Source organism: Netta rufina (assembly GCF_964035555.1).
Source record: "Netta rufina genome assembly, chromosome: 17".
Taxonomy (NCBI): domain Eukaryota; kingdom Metazoa; phylum Chordata; class Aves; order Anseriformes; family Anatidae; genus Netta; species Netta rufina.
Window position 1 is genome coordinate 13,268,865 of NC_140141.1, and position 18,773 is coordinate 13,287,637.

The window sequence follows — 18,773 nt, forward strand, 5'->3', positions numbered from 1 at the left end:
GGGGTCCTGGTTATTCCAGATCGCAACGTTACCTTCTCTAGAAGGTGTGTGCTCCTCTTTGGGCCTGTGCTAAAATAATTTCTGTAGGATTATTCACCCTTCAGGTTCTCTGAGCAGTGTCTCTGAGAATCATTGGTGATGACCACAGTGACAGCCAGGTCTCAGGGTCAGACACTGCTCATTTTTGGCAATATTTTCCTGTAAAGGAGGAAGAGGAGGATGAGGATGAAGAGGACGATGAAGAGGATGATGAGGATGAAGATGATGATGAAGAGGACGATGAGGAGGAGGAGGACGATGAGGAGGAGGAGACAGGTGTTGAAACAAGTGACAAAGAGGAAGAGCAGGACTCCGAGGAGGGTAAGCAATTCCAGGGAAAACAGCGAGTGTGGTGTTCGGGCCAGGTGCAGTCTCCCTTTTTGTCTTCCTACTTGTAGGCCAGGTTTTATTTGTGCACCCTCTTTCGTTGAAAGGCAGTTTCATACAAGATAATTTATACAGGTATAAATAATCTGGGTAGAACTCCATTAAAGAGGCAGTCTGCCAAGAGACCCACGTGGCAGTGCGCCAGGCAGCGCTAGGTCTGCTGCTCACGGAGCTGCTCGTTGCACGGTTGGAAACATCCAAATACTTGGTTTACTAGGCCCTGCAAAAGTAAATAAACTGTGAGGTGATTCCTTCAAACCCACACGCTGTTGTTGATGCTGTTACGGTGTGGGAATGATATTTGTTCCTGTAGAAGGCCCTGAGTAGTTCTGCTTTCTGATGTCACTAAATGATGGTAACTTCTTCTTCTTGTAGAAGACGTAGCGAGTCCCTCATCTTCCAAGGCTGAAGTGGAATCGTCTGATGAAAGCGAGGACTCCTCTGAATTCGAATCCAGCTCTGACTCAGATGAAGATGACGATGAGGATGATGAAGAGGAGGAGGAGGAGGAGGAGGAAGAGGAAGAGGAGGAGGTGGCTGAAGATCAAGACAGAGAAGCCATGGTTGCTGAGACAGAGCATGAACCTTCCAGTCACGAGCTTCCTGATGATGAGAGGGAGACCATTTTGGAGCTGTATCCTGTGGATGACTACATGGATGCAACAGGCTTGGGACTCACAGAGCCAGCGTTGGTGGAGAAGGATGAAGGGATGGAAGAAATCAAGGCAGGAGAAGGTGAATGTGGTGAAGTCCCAGAGGCATCTATTGCTGCTGAAACACTCAAACACTTGGTTATGGAAAGAGACCAGGAGACAAAACTTGCACTGTCTCCCATCTGTGGGCCAGGTATGGTCTTCCGTGTGGTTTGGCGCACATCACATTGCCAAGTGCAGTATTCTCACAGCCTCCAACACATATGGTTTTGTATTTCCCTCGTTCTCTCTTCCTCCAGCATTGGCTCTGGGCTAGGGATTATCTGTACAGAGGAAGAGGCCTGTGCTGAACTTTGCTTCCTAGTAAGGAGTTCCGCACAAGGCATCTGGTACTAAAAATACGGTGGTTATTGTATCCAGAACCTTATCCTGGGCCAGTGCAGTTAGTGTGCTGCAGGAACTGAACAGTTGGCATCGTCCGAGGGTGACTGACTGGGTGGTGTGGTGGCTGAAGCTCAAGATAGAAAAGTCGTGGCTGCTTAAACACAACAGGAATCTGTGCTTCCTGAGTCACTGCTGGCTGTTGTTGGCTTTAATATCAAAGGAGTGTGTGGAAAGCTGTATGGGGCAGGTGGGCAGAGTCTTAGAATTACATCTGACTCCTTGCTTTTCACTTAGTCATTTTACATGAATAATATTCCCAGGTTTGCTGGAAGAAGGAAATTGTCTTGATTCTGTACAGAGCTGTATATAACCAGTGAAGGCTAGAGTAGGAGTGGGATGCATAAATCTCGACAAATTCTGCAGCAGGAAGCAGGGAATTAACAAGCAAAAATCTGGAGCCAACATCTTGAGCAGGACGGGTGTCTGAAGGCTGCAGCACTGGGGACTAGACAGTATTTTGGCACCTGGAGAGCTGGAAATCTGGCCCCTGCCCAGGCTATCACTCCTCAGCTATCATAAAATTTGAAAGGCTAATAGGCAAAACGCCTGTTTTACGCAGCTCCTTTCTAGAATGTGTTGGTGTCCAGACAGGATATAAATCTGGGTAGAGCTGCGTTTTGGGTACCTTGATGTGTGGAGTGAGCTTTTCAGGTAAGCTAGGCACAAACTCAAACTGCAGCATTCTTCTCGTGCTGCCCAGCCTGGCCGTGCAGGAGTTGGATGGGTCTGACCTTTCTGCAGCGAATCTCTGGTTCACTCCGCACAGATGGATAACACTTCCCCTCCAACTCTCCAGGCGTTCCCACCTCCTTTTGCTCTCCCACTTGAAAATGTTATTTTGAGCTGCCTAAGAAGATTCACTGTTGATTCCTTTTGGCCCTGACTCTAAGGAGGTAAATAAACTCCAGACAAATGAGCCTGCTGCAGAGAGAGCAGCATATAAATTGCCTCATTGATACCATCTGAGTGTCTCCTCATTCATTACAAGGGCTTTCCATTTCCTTCACGTGTTGTTCAAGAGCATTATGCTGCTCCCCTCCTTGGAGAGCCGAGGGTGCTTCTTGGCCCCACAATTAGTTTACCTTCCCACATCAGAAAGGCTGATAGCTTGGGGCTCTGACAGCTGTCCTCCAAAGCTCTCACCCTACAAGCCACTAATGCTTTTCGTGCCTGGAAAAAGGTGGGCAGGGGTTTTCAAAGCAGAAAACCTTCATTCTGGCCTGCGTAGTAGCTAATCCTCAAATTAATAGTGCGTTTTTTTTTTTTAATGGTCCATTAGGGATGTCTGTGGTGGTGTCTAATTACTCCACACTCTGTGCCTCCAAAATGTAAAGCATTGGAGTTTTTAAAGCCTCCCTGTGGAATTGAGCTGTTCCGTAATTGCAACATCTTAAACATGCCTTTAGTGGCAAGTAACCAAGTGGAAGCAACACCCCTGACTTCTTTTTTCTTTCTTCCTTTCTTTTTTTTTCCTTCTTCCAGAGGAAGAGCCTGAACACACTGCCATGCTGGAGCCAGAGGTACAGGAAGGTCCCAAGCCCGAATCTCAAGATGAGGATGGGCCACTCTGCCTCTCAGCTCCGATGGGAGTCTTTGGAGAACCTCTGCCCAGTAAAAGCAGCTTCTTTAGCAAGTCTGATGGCAGCACCTTAGAAGCTCGTGTTAAAACAAAGCTGCCCTCTGCAGCTGAGGAGGATGAGCGGCTGCCTCGCACGCCGGGGCGGGAGGTGGTGGTGCATCCAGAGACTGATATTCTTCTGCTTCCAGCCCACAAGGTGCCATCCTCCACGCTTCCCTTACCGTCGACTCCCGGTAAAGAGGAATCTTTAATCCCTCCAGAGAAGTTCCCCGAACAATTACTGGTGACCAAAACATCTGTGGATGAGGAGATTCCTAGGACTCCTGGGCGGGACATTTTGGCCAAGTCTTCGCACCCCTTTGCAAAATCCCAGAGCACGGACACTGTTCCAGCAACGCCAGGAAGCGACGCTCCCCTTACGGGAAGCAGCTTGACCCTCAGTTCCCCTCAAGTCCCAGGGAGCCCCTTTTCCTACCCATCCCAATCTCCTGGCATTAACAGTGGCATTCCTCGGACTCCTGGGAGAGATTTCAATTTCACGCCTACTTTCCCAGAGGCTGGTGCTACCATTCCTTGCCTTCTGTCTGGCAAGAAGCCGTCAGAGGATGAGCTAGATGAGAAAACCTTTAAAGAGCCTCTTGGTGCTTCCCTTACGATCAGCATGAACAGTGTTCCTTCCCCTATCCCCTTCGCCAGCCCCCCCCAGGCAGATTTCCACACAGACGTGGGCTTGCCACCTGACGAGCCAATACCCGTAGCAGCCCTGCCGTGCATGCCTGGAGATGGAAGACTGCCCATCGAGGAATGCAAGGCAGAAGTAAAATCTGTTTTACTCTCGCCAGAAGCACCCACTGGGGCTTCTATTCTTCCTCCCCCCCCACCGCCTTCTGTTCTTCCCAAAAGGAGGCCGGGCCGACCGAAACGGTCGCCGCCTTCTGTCCTCTCCTTGGATGTGTACTCGGGCAAAACCATAGAGCCACCTCCCGTCCCAGTGACCCTGGTGGAAAGTGCTATGAGCAAAGAGCTCCTGAGTGCACACCCCGATGCTTTCTATGGACTGAAAGACCCTGAAGCCGTCACCCTGGACTTCAGGAATGACGGCTTCCACGAGAAAATAGCGGCTGAGACAGTCGCAGAGAAACTGCCATTCAAGGAATTGGAGAACCAGTGGAACGAAGACTTCAAGGAAGAAGAAGCTCACGCAAAGCCTAAAAGACAGTGGCGAAGGCAGAAGAAGTCACCTGAGGACCTCCCGGTGATTCCTTCCCCCGAGTATTCCCCACCCCGGCCTCAGTTCAGGCCACGCTCCGAGTTTGAGGAGATGACCATTTTGTATGACATTTGGAACGGAGGCATAGACGAGGAAGACATCAAATTCATGTGTATCACATACGACCGCTTGTTACAGCAGGACAATGGCATGGACTGGCTTAACGACACCCTGTGGGTATTCCATCCTTATATCCTTTCTCAGCGGCTCTCCGTCACGCACCACGTGTAGGATGCGCTCGATGGGCATTGGGTTGCGGGACTTAGAATGCGAAAGCCAAAGGTATTTGGTAGATTTGCATGCTGGAATAGCAGTTGCTTATGTCAGCAGGCAGTTTTAAACCTAATCCCTGAAGCTGCAATACAGAAGTGGCTGTTCTTGCTGCATTTTCCATCTAGAACTGCAGGGAAAGTCTCTGAGCACCTCTTCTGGGGAGATTTCCTTGCTGGTTTGGGAAGCTTCTGTTTTCATTTAAACCACTTTTTTTTTTTTTTTTTTCTCCAGCTTGATAAACTAATTACTGAAGCCAGCAATTTCTAGTTGGTACGTAGAGGAGTTTAACTTGGGGCTAAAACTTGCTGTAAAAATAATCCTGCCATCTGTGCCCAAAATGATGTTAGTGCTAGGAGCTTTAACTTGCTTCGAGCCCAAAATACTAATAAGCAGAAAAGGCTGGCTTCTAGGCAGCACGTCGGGGCAGACACAGCCCCAGGCTGGCTGGGAGAACGTCATGCTCTGTGCTGCAGCAGGACACGGTCATCAGGGAGCATGTGCAGCACCTCGTGCATTGCTAGAGGTGTCTGGAGTTAAAATATTTCATCCCTGACTCCCTGAAAGACCCTGCTTTTTTTATTATTATTAAGCTTTCTCTAAAGCAAAAGCAAACCAGCCAAAGCCACTTAAAACTGTTGCAGTTTTTTCTTGGTGGATCAGGACAGTGGGGTTTGAAACGTCTGCGTGGGGTCTTCCCTGTCCCACCAGGTGTGCAGGAGCAGATCTCCCGAGCCTGGTGAGAGCAGCGTGTCCCACCTGGTGGGCTGAGGAGTGTCTCCAGTACATCTGCTTTGCACCTCGCCCAAGGCAGGGTGCCAAGGGCTGGGATTGCTGCGAGGTCAGCGCGGTGTTCTCGGGGCCTGGGGTGGCTGCAGGGAATTCCTGGAGGGAGAACAAGTTTCCTGAAGCATGCAGCTAAGAAGGAAATACCATGCTGGGCTTCCCTGCAAGCTTTTTTTTTAATAGTAGTGTTATTTTTTTGCAGCCACTTCCCCCCTCCTGCCCCCAAAAAAACCCTTCCGTGTTTTCTTGGTGTTAGCTCCGCGTAACCGCAGAGGTTTGGTCTGATGTCCCCTGGTAGCCGTGTTGCCCCTTAACTCCTTCCCACCTACCAGCTTTTCTACCCCCAAGAAAAAGAAGCGTGACGATGGCATGCGGGAGCACGTGACGGGCTGCGCACGAAGCGAAGGCTATTACAAAATTGATAAGAAGGACAAACTGAAATACCTCAACAATAGCCGAGCTTTTGCAGAGGAGCCTCCTGCAGACACGCAGGTGAGGAAACGTCCTCTGCTGGCCACCAGGGTGCTAGCAGGATTTGGTTTCAAACATCATCACACTCTGGCTGCTCTCTGCCTTTTGGCAAGGTGGAGCTGCAGCTACGCCTGCGCTGAGGTGGCCGTTTGGGTGGTGCTGGGGCAGTGGGGGTGTTTGAAGTGGGGTGTTTTCGGGAGGCCATGTGCTCAGTGATGATGCCTTGTAGCACAAGGGATTGCTCGTGGGGAGGCTGCAGGGTGCTGGGCGAGTTGGGTCAGCTCTGATCACCCGTTCGTCCTCAGGGCATGAGCATCCCTGCTCAACCGCACGCTTCCACCCGGGCTGGCTCCGAGAGGCGGTCAGAGCAGCGCAGGCTCCTCTCCTCCTTCACCGGGAGCTGTGACAGCGACCTGCTCAAGTTCAACCAGCTCAAGGTAGGTCACCCCATGGGGTGGCTGCTCTGGGCAGGGGCTGGCTGGGAGCAGGCTGAGACCAGGCAGGGATGGGCACAGAGCTCAGTGCTGGGCACCTCTGCGTGTGTCAGGGGGCTGCGTGGGGCCCAGAATTAAGGTCTTGCCTTGCTTCTTGGAAAAAGTCTCCACAGAGCAGGTCAGAGGTGCTTGGCTGGGGAGCTGGGCTCTGCAGTCAGAGCAGCTGCAGGGAGCGTAAGAGATTGTCTTGAAGGATCACCCAACGCAGAACCTCTCTGGGGTACCCAGCTCCTCTGTGCTTCCATATAAACCAACTTGAAGATTTCTGTGATCTAATTCACCTAAAAATAGGAACAGAGCAATTGCGGGGAAAACAGGACACTCTGGTCCAGTGTGCTCCCCTGTGAGGAGAAGAGGCGTGAGCTGTTTGATAAATGGCTGTAAGCACACAAGCTGCTTTAGCCCTAAGCAGAACCATCAGGGCTGTGCAGAACAGAGATCGATGGCCCCAGTGGGTCTGTTCTCCCAAATGGTGCAGCATGGTATAAAAACCCAAGTATTACAACTATGTGGGACCTCTTACGTCCCCCATGCTGCCCTTCTGTCACCAAAAGCCAGAAGGAAACCAAATCAGGTTGAAGCAGCCCAGCACTGCTTGTGTGTTGCAGCGTGCTGCTGGAGCTAGGGACAGCCTTTCCCTTTTGATGCTGTGGCTAACGCAGGGCTGGGATTTTGGGGTGTTTTCTTTGCGCAGTTCCGGAAGAAAAAGCTAAAATTCTGCAAGAGCCACATCCACGACTGGGGCCTTTTTGCTATGGAGCCCATCGCAGCTGATGAGATGGTGATTGAGTACGTGGGTCAGAACATCCGGCAGGTAAGCTGGACTGGGGGCGAAACGTGAGCAAAAAGCAGCCCTGAGAGAAGTGATTGAGTGTGGCAGCTGGGGCTGGCGTCCCTGCTGCAAGGCGTTAGCTATGTGAGCTAGGCAGAGGCTGGCATGTGGCTTGGAGGAGCAGGGGTGGGATCTTCAACAACAGAGAAATTCAGAGCTCAGACCCTTAGGAAGCAAGCTCTCCAGAAGCCCATCCTGAACTTCTGTGGTTTCAGTGAAGTCTGTTCTGTTGGGGTATTTGGGACTGTGTATCTTGGGAGTGGCACCAGCACAGGGTAGATCTCTGCTGACAGCTCGCTGCAGCCCGTTCTGACAATAAGTGTGGGGTTTTCTGTAGGTCATTGCTGACATGCGTGAAAAGCGATACGAGGATGAAGGCATCGGGAGCAGTTACATGTTCAGAGTTGACCACGACACAATCATCGATGCCACGAAATGTGGAAACTTCGCCAGGTTTATTAATCACAGCTGCAATGTAAGTACCAGTTTTTCGCATATAATTGTACTCTGACATGCTGATAAACCCACTGAGTCCTTGCTAACTCTGATCAGGGACACATTCAGAAGTAGCAAGGGGTCACGGGGTTATGATTAACTTAATGAGCTGCAGCAGATCAAAGCTGAGTCTAAACTAGCCTAAGGAACAGATGAGAGACCTGAGAAATGAAACATGCAGCAAGACAGAGCGTGCTCAGAATCCTCCTGACCATTTTGTAGGACCCTGATGGCTGCTGTTCAACCACAGCTAACAAGTATTTCCTTAAAACAACAATTCTAGCAGTTCTGCTGCTGTGGGAACAGTATCCTAGTGTCCGCATGGGAAAAGTACTCTTGCCCTGGTAAGCAGAGAAGCTGCTTTCCTGGCTGATCTGTGCTGCAGCATACATTCAAGGGCTTGGATTCCTGACCACGTTACCAAGCATTAGTTGAGCTGCTCTCTACCAGAGACAAACGTAGTGGAGCACTGTGAGGGCTCTCGTGCACTGCGAATGACCAGAATGTGTTTTGGAGGAGCACAAGGAGAGCTCTTCCAGTTTCTGGCTTCATGCCTCCTCCTCTCAGCTTTCTGCTGAGTATCCTGGGTCTAGCCTCTGGAAGCGTGGCTGAGACTGTCAAGTGAGTGCCTCACTCCATTTTAGTTTAGTTAATTGTGTGGAGGCTGGGAAGCCGTGGCCATCAGGAGCCTAAATCATTACCTGTTCTGTCACCTTTGCAGCCAAATTGTTATGCTAAAGTGATCACAGTGGAGTCTCAAAAGAAGATCGTCATCTACTCCAAACAGCACATCAATGTGAATGAGGAAATTACCTATGACTACAAGTTTCCGATTGAGGATGTAAAAATCCCGTGTCTATGTGGCTCTGAGAACTGCAGGGGAACCCTGAACTGAACTCGAGGTTTCTCGTCACACTTGCACCTTCGGCCATGTCAAAACTGTGGTAACCAGGTGTGGTTGCACTTTGCCAAAAAAGAAAAAAAAAAAGAAAAAAAAAGAGGAAAAAAAAATAAGGAAAAAAAAGGAAGAAAAAATTAAAAAGGAAAAAAATATATATTAAAAGGAAAAAAGAGAAGAGAAAACCAAGCAAGTTTCGCACTTCTGCCAGGATCACGAACGAAAGCAAAAAGCGCACATGCTTACGAGGACTGTTCATGTTTCAGGTGCTCTTTCCTTTTCAGATCCAACACGCACACAAAAAGGTGACTACCGTTTTGTGGCATGGTCTATCCAAACACTAGCTTCTCTCTGTTCAGTCCCTACGTTAAGGCTCCTTCATGGGATAATGGTACCTTTTTTTAATTGTTGGTATAAACCTTCATCTTTTCATAAATGCTGCTACCTTTTTCTCATCAGTTTTGTTGGTTGAAAAAGACATTCAACGTTTAAATGTGAAGCAGAGACTGAAAATGCCATATAGGGTTTGTTGGGAGCTTGATTGGCTGAAATTGCACAGATTTCTCAGAGTAAGCTGTAAATAAATGTAAGGTTGATGTTACAGAGCAAGCCAGAGGCTTGAGGGAGTGTGAATGGGTGTGTGTGTGTGTTTGGGTGCGTGTGTGTGTATGGAGACGTGTCTGCAACGAGACTATAGGTGAACTGTCCTGCCTTTTCGTTAGGGGTGAGCCCAAACACGTCCCCTAAGCCAGACACCCCGGGGAACGCCAGGTCAGCCACAGACCTGAGCTTTAGCGCCTTGGGCTCACCGCTGATTTTCATATGCCATGCTGGTATATTGGGGGATCAAAACCTCAGCACCCCTGCAAGAAAAACAGGGGGGTCCTGCAATCAGTAGTAACGAGCTGAGTCAGCTGTGCAGTCCGTTTGGCACCACGTATGGCCTTCTGGGATGCCCGTTTCTCGTAGATTGGTTTGCCTAGTGTTCAAAACCAAACCTGAGGCTGAAATTAAGTGGGAAACAGCCTCAGTTACACTGTAAAACCTTACCCTCCTTTTAAGCATACACTACGACCCATGTTTCTAATAGGAGTTTCTAATAGGATTTTCTCCCTGTTGATGGGAAACAGAGTGATGTATTCCTCATCTTAATTTTTCTCACTTCTGTCTGCATTTCCCTGCCCTTCCAGCATTTTGCATGGAGTGTTTGCCCTGTCCTTGAATGGGGAAGATTCCTCCTGTGATAGGAACAAGCTGGACCTCCCCCAGTTACTCAGTAACTTGCCCCGGGGTAGTCCCATCCTTTCGGTAAGACCAAACGTGGTGGAAAGTGCCCCGAGCGCAGGCTGCAATAGCAATCCCATCCTCCCTCATCTGCAGCGTGAAAATGAATTCTTCTGCAAACTAGGAAGCCCGTTTTGAGATGGTTTTTCAATCTCTTTTGACCTTGTAGACGTGCTGAGGTGGTGTTTGCGGTTCTTAAGGGGTTCCATTTAAAAATGGGCCAAAGCACCAAAGAAATGCTTCTTTGGATGTGATCTGGGAACGTTAGGCGACAGGTCAGGTATAGACAGGATCAGGTTTTTCAACTCACGTGGAGTTTCTCCTCCCTTAAAAGTAGAGATTAGTTGTGCTGAGCCTCCCTAATTGGCTTACAGGGGAAACAGCAGCGTAATTGTGAAACGCAGACATCGTCTGCGTAACTAAAACCCTTCTCCCCGCAGAACAAATGGGCCGGCTGTGTTCTCGTAGCCTTGTAAAATTAGTGCTAATTGCTCTCCGACCACAGCTCCGTGATCAGAGGTTGCAAAAGAGTTTCCTGGAAGTTTTTTTTTGCCGCTGTGACGTGGAATTGCCAGGCCTGTGCCGCAGAGCAGAGCTTGCGATGTGGGTGAGACCTCTGTGCTTGAATTCCTTCCTCAGACCAGAGGCTGGCAGAGCAGGAGCATTTAGGCTGCCGCCGGCTGCCTTCTGCCTGTGGCTCTGTCTGAGGGCAAGGAAATCGTCCCGAAGGTTGGACAGTCCGTGATCTCATCTCTGGTTTTCTTTCGTTGTTTCCTTTTGCTTTGGGGTTTTTCCCCCTGCTTCTTTGTAAATCTCTCTGGCAATTGAATAATCGTGACCCAGAGCTTAAAATTATGAGAAGCACAAATAGTTTGTCGTCGAACTCGGGTTGTTAACAACAGCTGTGGCAGGAGAACTTGGGGATTAAACCAGCTGCTCTGTTTCTTCTTTTTTTTTTTTTGCTTTCAAATGAGGTTCCTCTTGTGCTGATGCTCCAGTTGGCATCTCCACAGCTCAGCCTTTTACTTCTGAAGCTTTAGAAAATGCACAGAAATGTTGTGTCTCAGAACCGGAGCCCCTGCCTGTCGCAGTCCTGCCCCTGCTCTTGGCCTCCTTCCTCTCTGGCCCATCAAACCAGAGCATGAACTGGTTTTGGGGGGGGAAACACCCAGCCTCACTTAACCCCAAAGTACCTGCTGGTGATTCTGTACCTCCCAGCACCTCGGTGTGCCCTGGATGGGGTCAGCCCCGGCAGGTTGTTGAGGAGGGGAGTGAGGCAGGGAGGCAGAGCAGGGCCCTGTGGGACAAGGCCTGCGGCTCGGGCTCCTTTGCGGTGTTTGCAGGAGTGCCACAGGGATCTGGGTGCCAAAGGCCTTGAGCACTGAGATCCCTGGGGTGCTCCTGAAACCACCTGTAACCATCCCTCTGCGGTTTTTCGGGTGGATAACGTGAGTTTTTGAAAGAGCTGAGCTCCCGGGAGCCCCCAGGAGGAAGCGGAGCTCTTTGCCAGCACTTCTGAAAACCCACGTTAGTCCTCAAAGCTGAGGCTTCTCTTTTTTCCCCTTAGTTCTTGGCTTGCAGAGCCCTCCCTATGCAGCTGGTCAGAGCAGCCCCGTCCCCATAATTTTATAGTGGGGTTTTAGGTCTGATCGAGGCGTCCTGTGGCTCTGTCCCTGCGGGGCCAGGGAGCCCTGCAGCCGCAGATGTGGTTTGGGAAGGCAGCCCCATGGAGCCTCCTTCCACATCCCCGGCTTCTTTGGCTTGTGCTGCTTGACGGAGAGGTGTGCTGGAGTCGTTCTGTTCGCTGTCCCAAATTTATTTTCACTTAAATTGAACCCTAAAAGAGAGAGAGAGACGTTGACTGTGCTCCCTGTGAAATCGCAGCTCGCTTGGGTGGCTCTGCTGGGTGAAATGATCGTGGAGAGCAGCGCGGAGGCTTTGGAGGTGTCCCTCCAGCCCGTGGTGTCCCCATGGGAGCAAGCTGGCTCCAGGTCCATGTGTGAATCCCGCAGCAGCTGGCGTTCCTAGGAAGTGTGCTCTGCTTGCAAACCCCACCTGCCCTCGCCCTCACTGCCCCCACGTCCTTCGGTCGCCCCCAAAGCGCGCTGTAGCCATCGGGGGCGGCGGGGCAGGGGCTCATCCTGCAGATATTTATATTGTATAGAGCAGCTTATTTCTACAAGGAAAAGAAAAAAAAACACAAAACAGAACATTTTTAAACTCCAACAAAGTATACAGTAGTTTCAGTTCCGGTTTTTGTGACCTTTTTCAGGGATCATTTCAGTGCATTTCTGTATAAAATAAAAATTTAAGGAAAAAAGGATTTTGAAGTATATAAAAAAATGCATCTTCTGTACATAGGCAAACTCAAGAATCTTCTCTTCAAACACTGTTTCTTGTAGAAACATGTTGAAATTTTTTTGCTGATTTCTTTGTACTTCAAGAGCATGTAAATAATTTATTAAAAGTGACTATTGTAATTTGGAGTTCTTTTTAAACAGATTCCAGCTCTAATTCTTGTCGAGAAGGTGGGGAGGAAGAAGGACTGAGTATAGCAAAGGAGCTGGTGGCATTTACAGCTTGTGTCAAGCTTTGTATAATGTAAATTCTGTATAAATGTTTCTTTTTTTTTTTTTTTTGTCAAATAAATAGACGGAATTAGCAGCATTAAGAAACTGAAGACAAAAAGTTGCCAAGTCAAGGCTTCTTCTTTGCCCCCCCACCCCCATTCCAAAACCTAATGTGCAAAATCTATTTATTTCAAGCGAGGAAATGTGTACAGTCTAATAGACAACCTAAAATGTATTTAAGCGAGTTTGCAACTGGATTTTTTTTTTCATTTTAATATTTGTTTTTGTTTCTATGAGTTTCCTCCTTAATTGCCACTGTAGTATTTGTCCAAGTGAAAAGAAACCCTCTGGAACGGACACTCAAACGGGCAGTTTTAAAAGCAAAAGGGAAGAACACCCGGCTCCAATCCTGCAGTTTTCTGGTTCCTTAAACAGGTTGTTTTAATTCACGGTGTGAAAATAAAGGGCTTCCTTTAAAAGGAGGCAGGTAAAATGGTTTGCAATAAATGAATTTTTTTTTAAGTTCCTTTAAAAAAAAATCTGCTTTGAAGATTTAGGATTTCTGCTTTTTCTTTTGTTAAGCAAATTTATAAATTTAGGGATGTTTTGTGCATATAGAATCTGTCACCAGTATGTATCTTGTTTTGAAGAAAGTGTTTTTGTTGTGGATGTGTCATGCTGTATATATTTGTTCATATTTTTGTGAATTGAATACTATGTACCATTGTATTATAGTAACTTTTATAAAGCAAACCATAAATATACTGACTTTTCTTACAGAAACATTATGTTGTGCTTGATGTGTAGCCGGGGCAGCTTTTTGCTCTCGGACCCGTGCTGGGAACCACAAGAGCTGCAAATACTCAGCCCGTGTCCAGGCAGGGGCTTTAAGCAACGTCGTACAACTATCGTGTGGAAGAAATGCGAGCAGGTCGGGGCTCTGAACCTGCAGGAAGTTAAGGTTACTGCTGAAATTATCCAATTATCCTGCCAGCTCTGTGCTGGACACAGCCACAGGGGGAAGCCTCAACACGTGTCCATGCCGGAGCAGCCACACGACGGGCTGAGCCTGCCCAGCGGTCAGAGGCAGACAGATCTCACCTTAATACATTCTGCACTGTGCTGGGTGTCCCAGGGCACTCTGACCATGTCAGTTTTTCTGGCTTCATTTTATTTATTTATTTATTAATGCTTTGCTTTACTTTGTGGAGGTGAAAGCCCTTAGCCTACCAAGAGAGGTACAGCAGAAAAGTGGCTTCTCTGAATTTTGGAGTAGGAGGTATGCAGGGCAGGGATGAATGCAGCAGCTGACAGGTGGAAAACGAACCGGCAGGAGAGAGCCTCGGCTGCTGGTGCCTTCTCCTGGCTCCCTTTTCCCCGGCCACAGTGAGGAGGCTGCTGCTGGCAGGGCTCAGCCCGGGGCTGGCTGGGTCGGGCAGGGGCTCAGGCTGTGGATGGGCTCACATCATGTCCTGGGAGCCCAGCATCAGCCGGGTGCTTGGCTTAGGCGTTGAGCAGCTTCCACACTGGGAAACACAAGGAGCAGCACTGGGAGCTGCGGAGATCTAGGGGGCAGGTTTGTGACAGCAGGGAGACCTGGGGCCACCACGAGCCCGTGGTGATCTTCGGCTGGTGCATCCTGAGGTCTGCAGGTCCTCAGGGAGCATTCGAGGTTGTTTGCAACTCTTTTCCTTATCTGTGTGGGACTTGGGATCTGCAGGTACTTTATTAGCAAGGCTGGTTGGGTTTGGGTGGTGTTGGCCACTTGGCCCTGCCGTGGGGCACCGGTTCCTGCATGGCACCGAAGCCATTGCTGAATCTGGAGCCTCAGCTCCTCCCTGATACCCCACAGCCACGGGGCCTGCAGCCCTGGCAGCACGGACTTACCAGGCACTCACACTGTGACAGAAACGGATTTTATTGTCAGTGGGGAAAGCCCCCTTGCCAAGGACTGTGACGGTGCCCAGGGCGATGCCCCGAGGGGAGTCCTCACCTGCAGCCAGGACTGAGCTTGGCAATCGCCACAAAGGCAGCGATTGCTTCTTGAAGCACTGGAAAACCCCAACCCTCTTAATTCGGGAGCTTATGGGAACTGGAGCAAGACTGGGGAATGGGCAGGAAGGCTGAAATGTGCACATTCAATCATCTCATTCCAGAATGCTGCAGCTACCCCAAAATCATGTTTACTCTCAGGAAATTCAATTTCAAGATTGAACCTACAAGTAATAATAATTAAAAAGAGACACGCAGAGAGGCAAATCCCTGAATGCTTTCCTCTCTCAGCTTCCCGCATAGCTAAAATTAATGGAAAAGTTCACTTAGATGGGGTTTAAGCGCTCCAGTTGTTTCCTGTGTCTTCCTCCAGAGCTGCATGTGTCGGGCACGTGCCCTGTGTCAGGAATTGGGGGGCTCGGATGGGGTTAGGCTGGTTTGTGGTCACCACTTTCCACATCCCCTCTTCCAAGGGCACCCCTGGGCTGGGTCAGGATCAGTCCTTGCACGTCACCAGCTTGGCAATGACTTCCCTGGGCTATTTACCGAAGCATCGGCCCGGTCCCTGTTGTGTTTATGAATCAGCTCGTTAGGGAATCAGCTCATTAGGGGCCGGCGACGGAGGCTGGGCGCGCTCTGCCGCTACATGCGCTCGCTCTCCCCGTTGGGGCTCAGGACCGTCAGGTTGCCTCGCGCGTCCTGGTCGATTTCTATCGCTTCGAACAGAGACTTGAAGTTGCCGGCGCCGAAGCCCTGCGGGGAGGACAGCATTACCTGGACGTGGTGCCGGGCTCCACGGGGTCCCAGCACCACCAGAGCTGGCTGTGTGGTGGCACCAGGCCCCGCTGAGGCCCCCAGGCCAACTTTATTGCTTTTCGCAGTGCAATCCTGCAGCCTACCTGGTGGTTGTGCCGCTGGATGACCTCCAGAAAGACCGTGGGCCTGTCTTGAACTGGTTTGGTGAAGATCTGGAGCAGGTAGCCTTTCTCATCGAAGTCCACCAGGATTTTCAGTTCCTGGAGAAAGGCAATAGGAAGATAACCCCGAGACGCGCCGAGGGGCACGGAGCTGCCTCCACACAGCCCTCAGCCCTGCCAGACGCCGTGGGGAGCCAGCCCAGCTGCGGCCCGACCCACCTCCAGCTTGTCGATGTTCTCCTTCACTTTGATTTTGGCAGCCTTCAGCCTCTCCCGCAGCAGCTGGTAGTAGCTGGACGGCACGTCCATGAACTGCATGCCGCGCTGCTTCAGGTTGGTGATCTGCAGGGTGGGGGAGAGCTGAGTGTGGGGTGCGTACGCGGGGACAGGCGGTGGTGGGAAGAAAGTTGACGTTTTCCTGTGGATTTGGCCCCAAACGGAGCATGGGCCCTGTCCCACCCTCTCCCTTTAGGCCCCAAGTGCCCTCTCCAAGCAGTGTGGGGTTGGCCACCATGCAAGGATGCCCCCGATGCCTCCAGAGGCTCTCTGGCCTGGAGAGGAGCCAGGGACAGGCAGACCATGCGCTGTGGTGGCACGAGGCAGAGCTGCCATGGTGGCACTCACCGCCGAGATGATGTCGGAGGTGTTGAGCGCGATGTGCTGGACTCCGGCCCCTCCGTAGTAGTCGATGTATTCCTGTGGGGAAAAATCTCACTGTGCTGGTGGTGCTGTGGCTATGGCACACGACCAGCAAGCCACTGCCCCGTTGGTCCTGTTCCTTTTCTTCACCAAAGCCCTGCTGGTGACCCATCAACTCGTGCTCACCTGAATCTGGGATTTCTTCTTGCCGAACGCTGGCTCGTTGATGGGCATCTTAATGGTCTCCTCGTAGTTGGTGACCACGATGGAGCGCAGGGCGCTGAACTCGGTGTGCAGCTGCTTGTCGTCCACCGACCAGAAGCGGTGGAAGAGGAGGTTCTTCTGGTACCTGCCGGGCCACAGGGGGCACGTGGAAGCCCCTCGCTCCATCCCCGCACTAACGAACCTCTGCTCTGGGTTAATTGCCCTCAGCAGCGAGCATCGGTGAGGCAGCAGAGCGGTGCCGCCTCCTCCCAGCCCTCCCCGCTCTTACCAGTCGGCCACTGGGACCATCTGGAGGTCGGGCTGGTTCCCCACCACATGGTCCACGAAGCTCAGTTTGGCGCTCGGCCTGCGGGGAGGGGGACAAGGGCAGTGCTCAGCGGGGCTGGGGGGGCCCTGGGGGCTGCAAGGAGGTGCTGGAACGCCTCACAACTCACAGCCTGGGCAGCAGGGGGTCCTTGAAAAGGGGCGCGTGGTACCCGGGCAGGAAGAGCCCCTTGTAGTTGAGCTTCTCTATCAAGGTGTGGGTGGTGTCGCCGTACTGCAGCGGGGAAGGAAGCGGCTCCGTGCCCACCCTGCACCTCTTGGTGTGCAGACCCCACTACGGATTGGGGGGGCTGAGTCCTGCCACCCCCCGGCACTCACCGTCTGGATGACAGCAAACTTCACCTTCCCGAACTTGTCCTCCTCCACCCAGGGCTCCTTCACCACCACGGCTCCACGCTCCTTGGCTTTCTGGGCAGGAGGAGAGCGCCCGTCCTACCGCAGCGCCCAGAGCCTGGGGGGACGCGGCCCCAGGACCCTCCACCCCCGCTCGTTTCCCCCTCCAAAACTCACCGTTTTGGGGCCCCCACTGCATCCTGCGGGCGCTGCCTACCTGCACAATGAAGTCGCAGTCCTCCACTTCGAAGGCCACGTCCTTCACCCCGTCCCCGTGCTTCACCAGGTGCTCACCCATCTCTGCCGGCAGCCGGTGGGCATGAGCGGTGATGCTGCACGCCGCCCAGCCCCTCCGGCCCCCCAAAACCTACCCTCATTCCCCGGGTTGAGCGCAGACGAGAGAACGAACACGATCTGGAGAGGAAGAGGATGAAGGGCTCTGGGTCGGTGATGGGATGTGTGCCATGGATGCGGGGTTTAACGCTGAAAACGCCTTTGGGCAGTGTCAGCGCACATCCAGCATCTCCCCATCACCAGGGGGTGCCTCGGCGGTGGCACCACCGTCGGGGCTTTGTCACCGTACCTTGTCCTGCTTGATGACGTGCGACACCACCTCCCGGCTGCCCGTCTCCAGCCCCCGGTATGCCAGCTCCTCGAAGCCCATCTTGTTGCAGTAATACGAGGCAGCCTGCCATGGCAGCACGGGTAAACCACGGTGTGTGCAAGGGCCATGTGTGCACGTGTGTGTGTGTGCACACGCGGGGTGTTTGCTGCTTCCAGCAGCACGGGGCTGAATCTGTCACCACCCCGCTCTGCCCCTGCGTGCCGAAATGAGCCCCTCGCCCGCAGGCACGCTCCTCGAGCAGCCCAGGAGGAGCAAGCAGGGACAAGAAAGCGGCACAAAGAACCCCAAAACTCCACAGCGAGCGCTGCCTGGAGAGCCCTCCAGTGCTGGGGCCGGGCAGGGGGGCAGAGGGGTGCGCAGCGGGGCTGCAACGATTTCGCTTTTCATCTGCACGCTGGGGGCCTGTCCCGCACACACCCCCAGCCACCGCCCCTCTCCTTGCGCAAGGGCCCCAAGGCCGTGGCCCCGAGCCAGGGCCGGGCACAGGGACAGCGCCAGGGGCCACCAGCCGCCCCCCCGGCAGCCAATGGACGCAGTGGCCGCGTTGTCCCCAGCACGGCACCACCACCGCCCCTGCCCACACGCGCGGCCGGCCGCAGCCTCCTACCTGCTTGGCATTCCCCACCCAGAAGGTGATGGAGTGGAAGTGGATGAAGCGGCCTCGCGGGGGCTAAAGGGAAGGGGAAAAATTTGTCCTGGCTGCCCGGTTATCCTCACCGTGCCACTGGCTGCGGCACTGCGGGTACGGATCCTGCAGGTGCAGTTCCTACAAATGCAATTCCTACAAACACGATTCCTACAAACACAGTTCCTACAAACACAGTTAGTTCCTGGTAGCATGGACTTGTGAAGCACCCGTGCAAGGCAGGCAGGCTGGGGCAAGGGAATGCAGGGAGGAACGGGAGGGGAGAGCTGGGAAAAGAGTATCTGGAGATGCCGTGGAGCCCACGTGCGGACAACCCCTGTGGCCCTGCAGCTGCTGCCAGGTGCCCTCGTTAACCTCTATGTTAACGATTTACCCAAGCGGGGTAGAGCGCAGCGAGCCCCTTTGCTCTGTGTCATCCCCGCCAGGCACAGCACTGGGAGAGAAACGGGACAGGAAAGGGGGGACTGTGCCGAGGTGTCAGGTTTGGCTGCCAATGCCCATAGCATCCCGCTGCACCAAGACAGAACCGAGCGTGCCGAGCAGCTGGAGTCGTCCTCTGCAGCCCACACAGGTGGCGGCCGGAGCGAGCACAAGGGGGGC

General features: G+C 52.2%; 2 protein-coding genes across 2 annotated transcripts in view; one reads left to right on the forward strand and one right to left on the reverse strand.

The window, feature by feature from the left end:
- The window catches only part of SETD1B (SET domain containing 1B, histone lysine methyltransferase), a 45,730-nt gene extending 32,595 nt beyond the window's left edge, over positions 1–13,135 (forward strand). The window contains exons 11-18 of the mRNA XM_084297326.1: positions 207–360; positions 802–1,272; positions 3,006–4,562; positions 5,754–5,920; positions 6,205–6,336; positions 7,088–7,207; positions 7,563–7,700; positions 8,442–13,135. Coding sequence (XP_084153452.1) covers positions 207–360; positions 802–1,272; positions 3,006–4,562; positions 5,754–5,920; positions 6,205–6,336; positions 7,088–7,207; positions 7,563–7,700; positions 8,442–8,615 — 2,913 coding nt within the window. The 3' untranslated portion in view covers positions 8,616–13,135. The remainder of the gene's footprint in view (positions 1–206; positions 361–801; positions 1,273–3,005; positions 4,563–5,753; positions 5,921–6,204; positions 6,337–7,087; positions 7,208–7,562; positions 7,701–8,441) is intronic.
- Positions 13,136–15,106: 1,971 nt separating this feature from the next.
- On the reverse strand, positions 15,107–17,566 carry HPD (4-hydroxyphenylpyruvate dioxygenase; the record flags this gene model as incomplete). Its single annotated transcript, XM_084297371.1, has 11 exons — positions 15,107–15,217; positions 15,364–15,480; positions 15,601–15,723; positions 16,006–16,077; positions 16,207–16,369; positions 16,514–16,591; positions 16,680–16,783; positions 16,888–16,977; positions 17,120–17,202; positions 17,274–17,316; positions 17,486–17,566. 11 exons carry the CDS (start codon positions 17,564–17,566, stop codon positions 15,107–15,109), a joined length of 1,065 nt encoding a protein of 354 aa, XP_084153497.1.
- Positions 17,567–18,773: the final 1,207 nt, after the last annotated feature.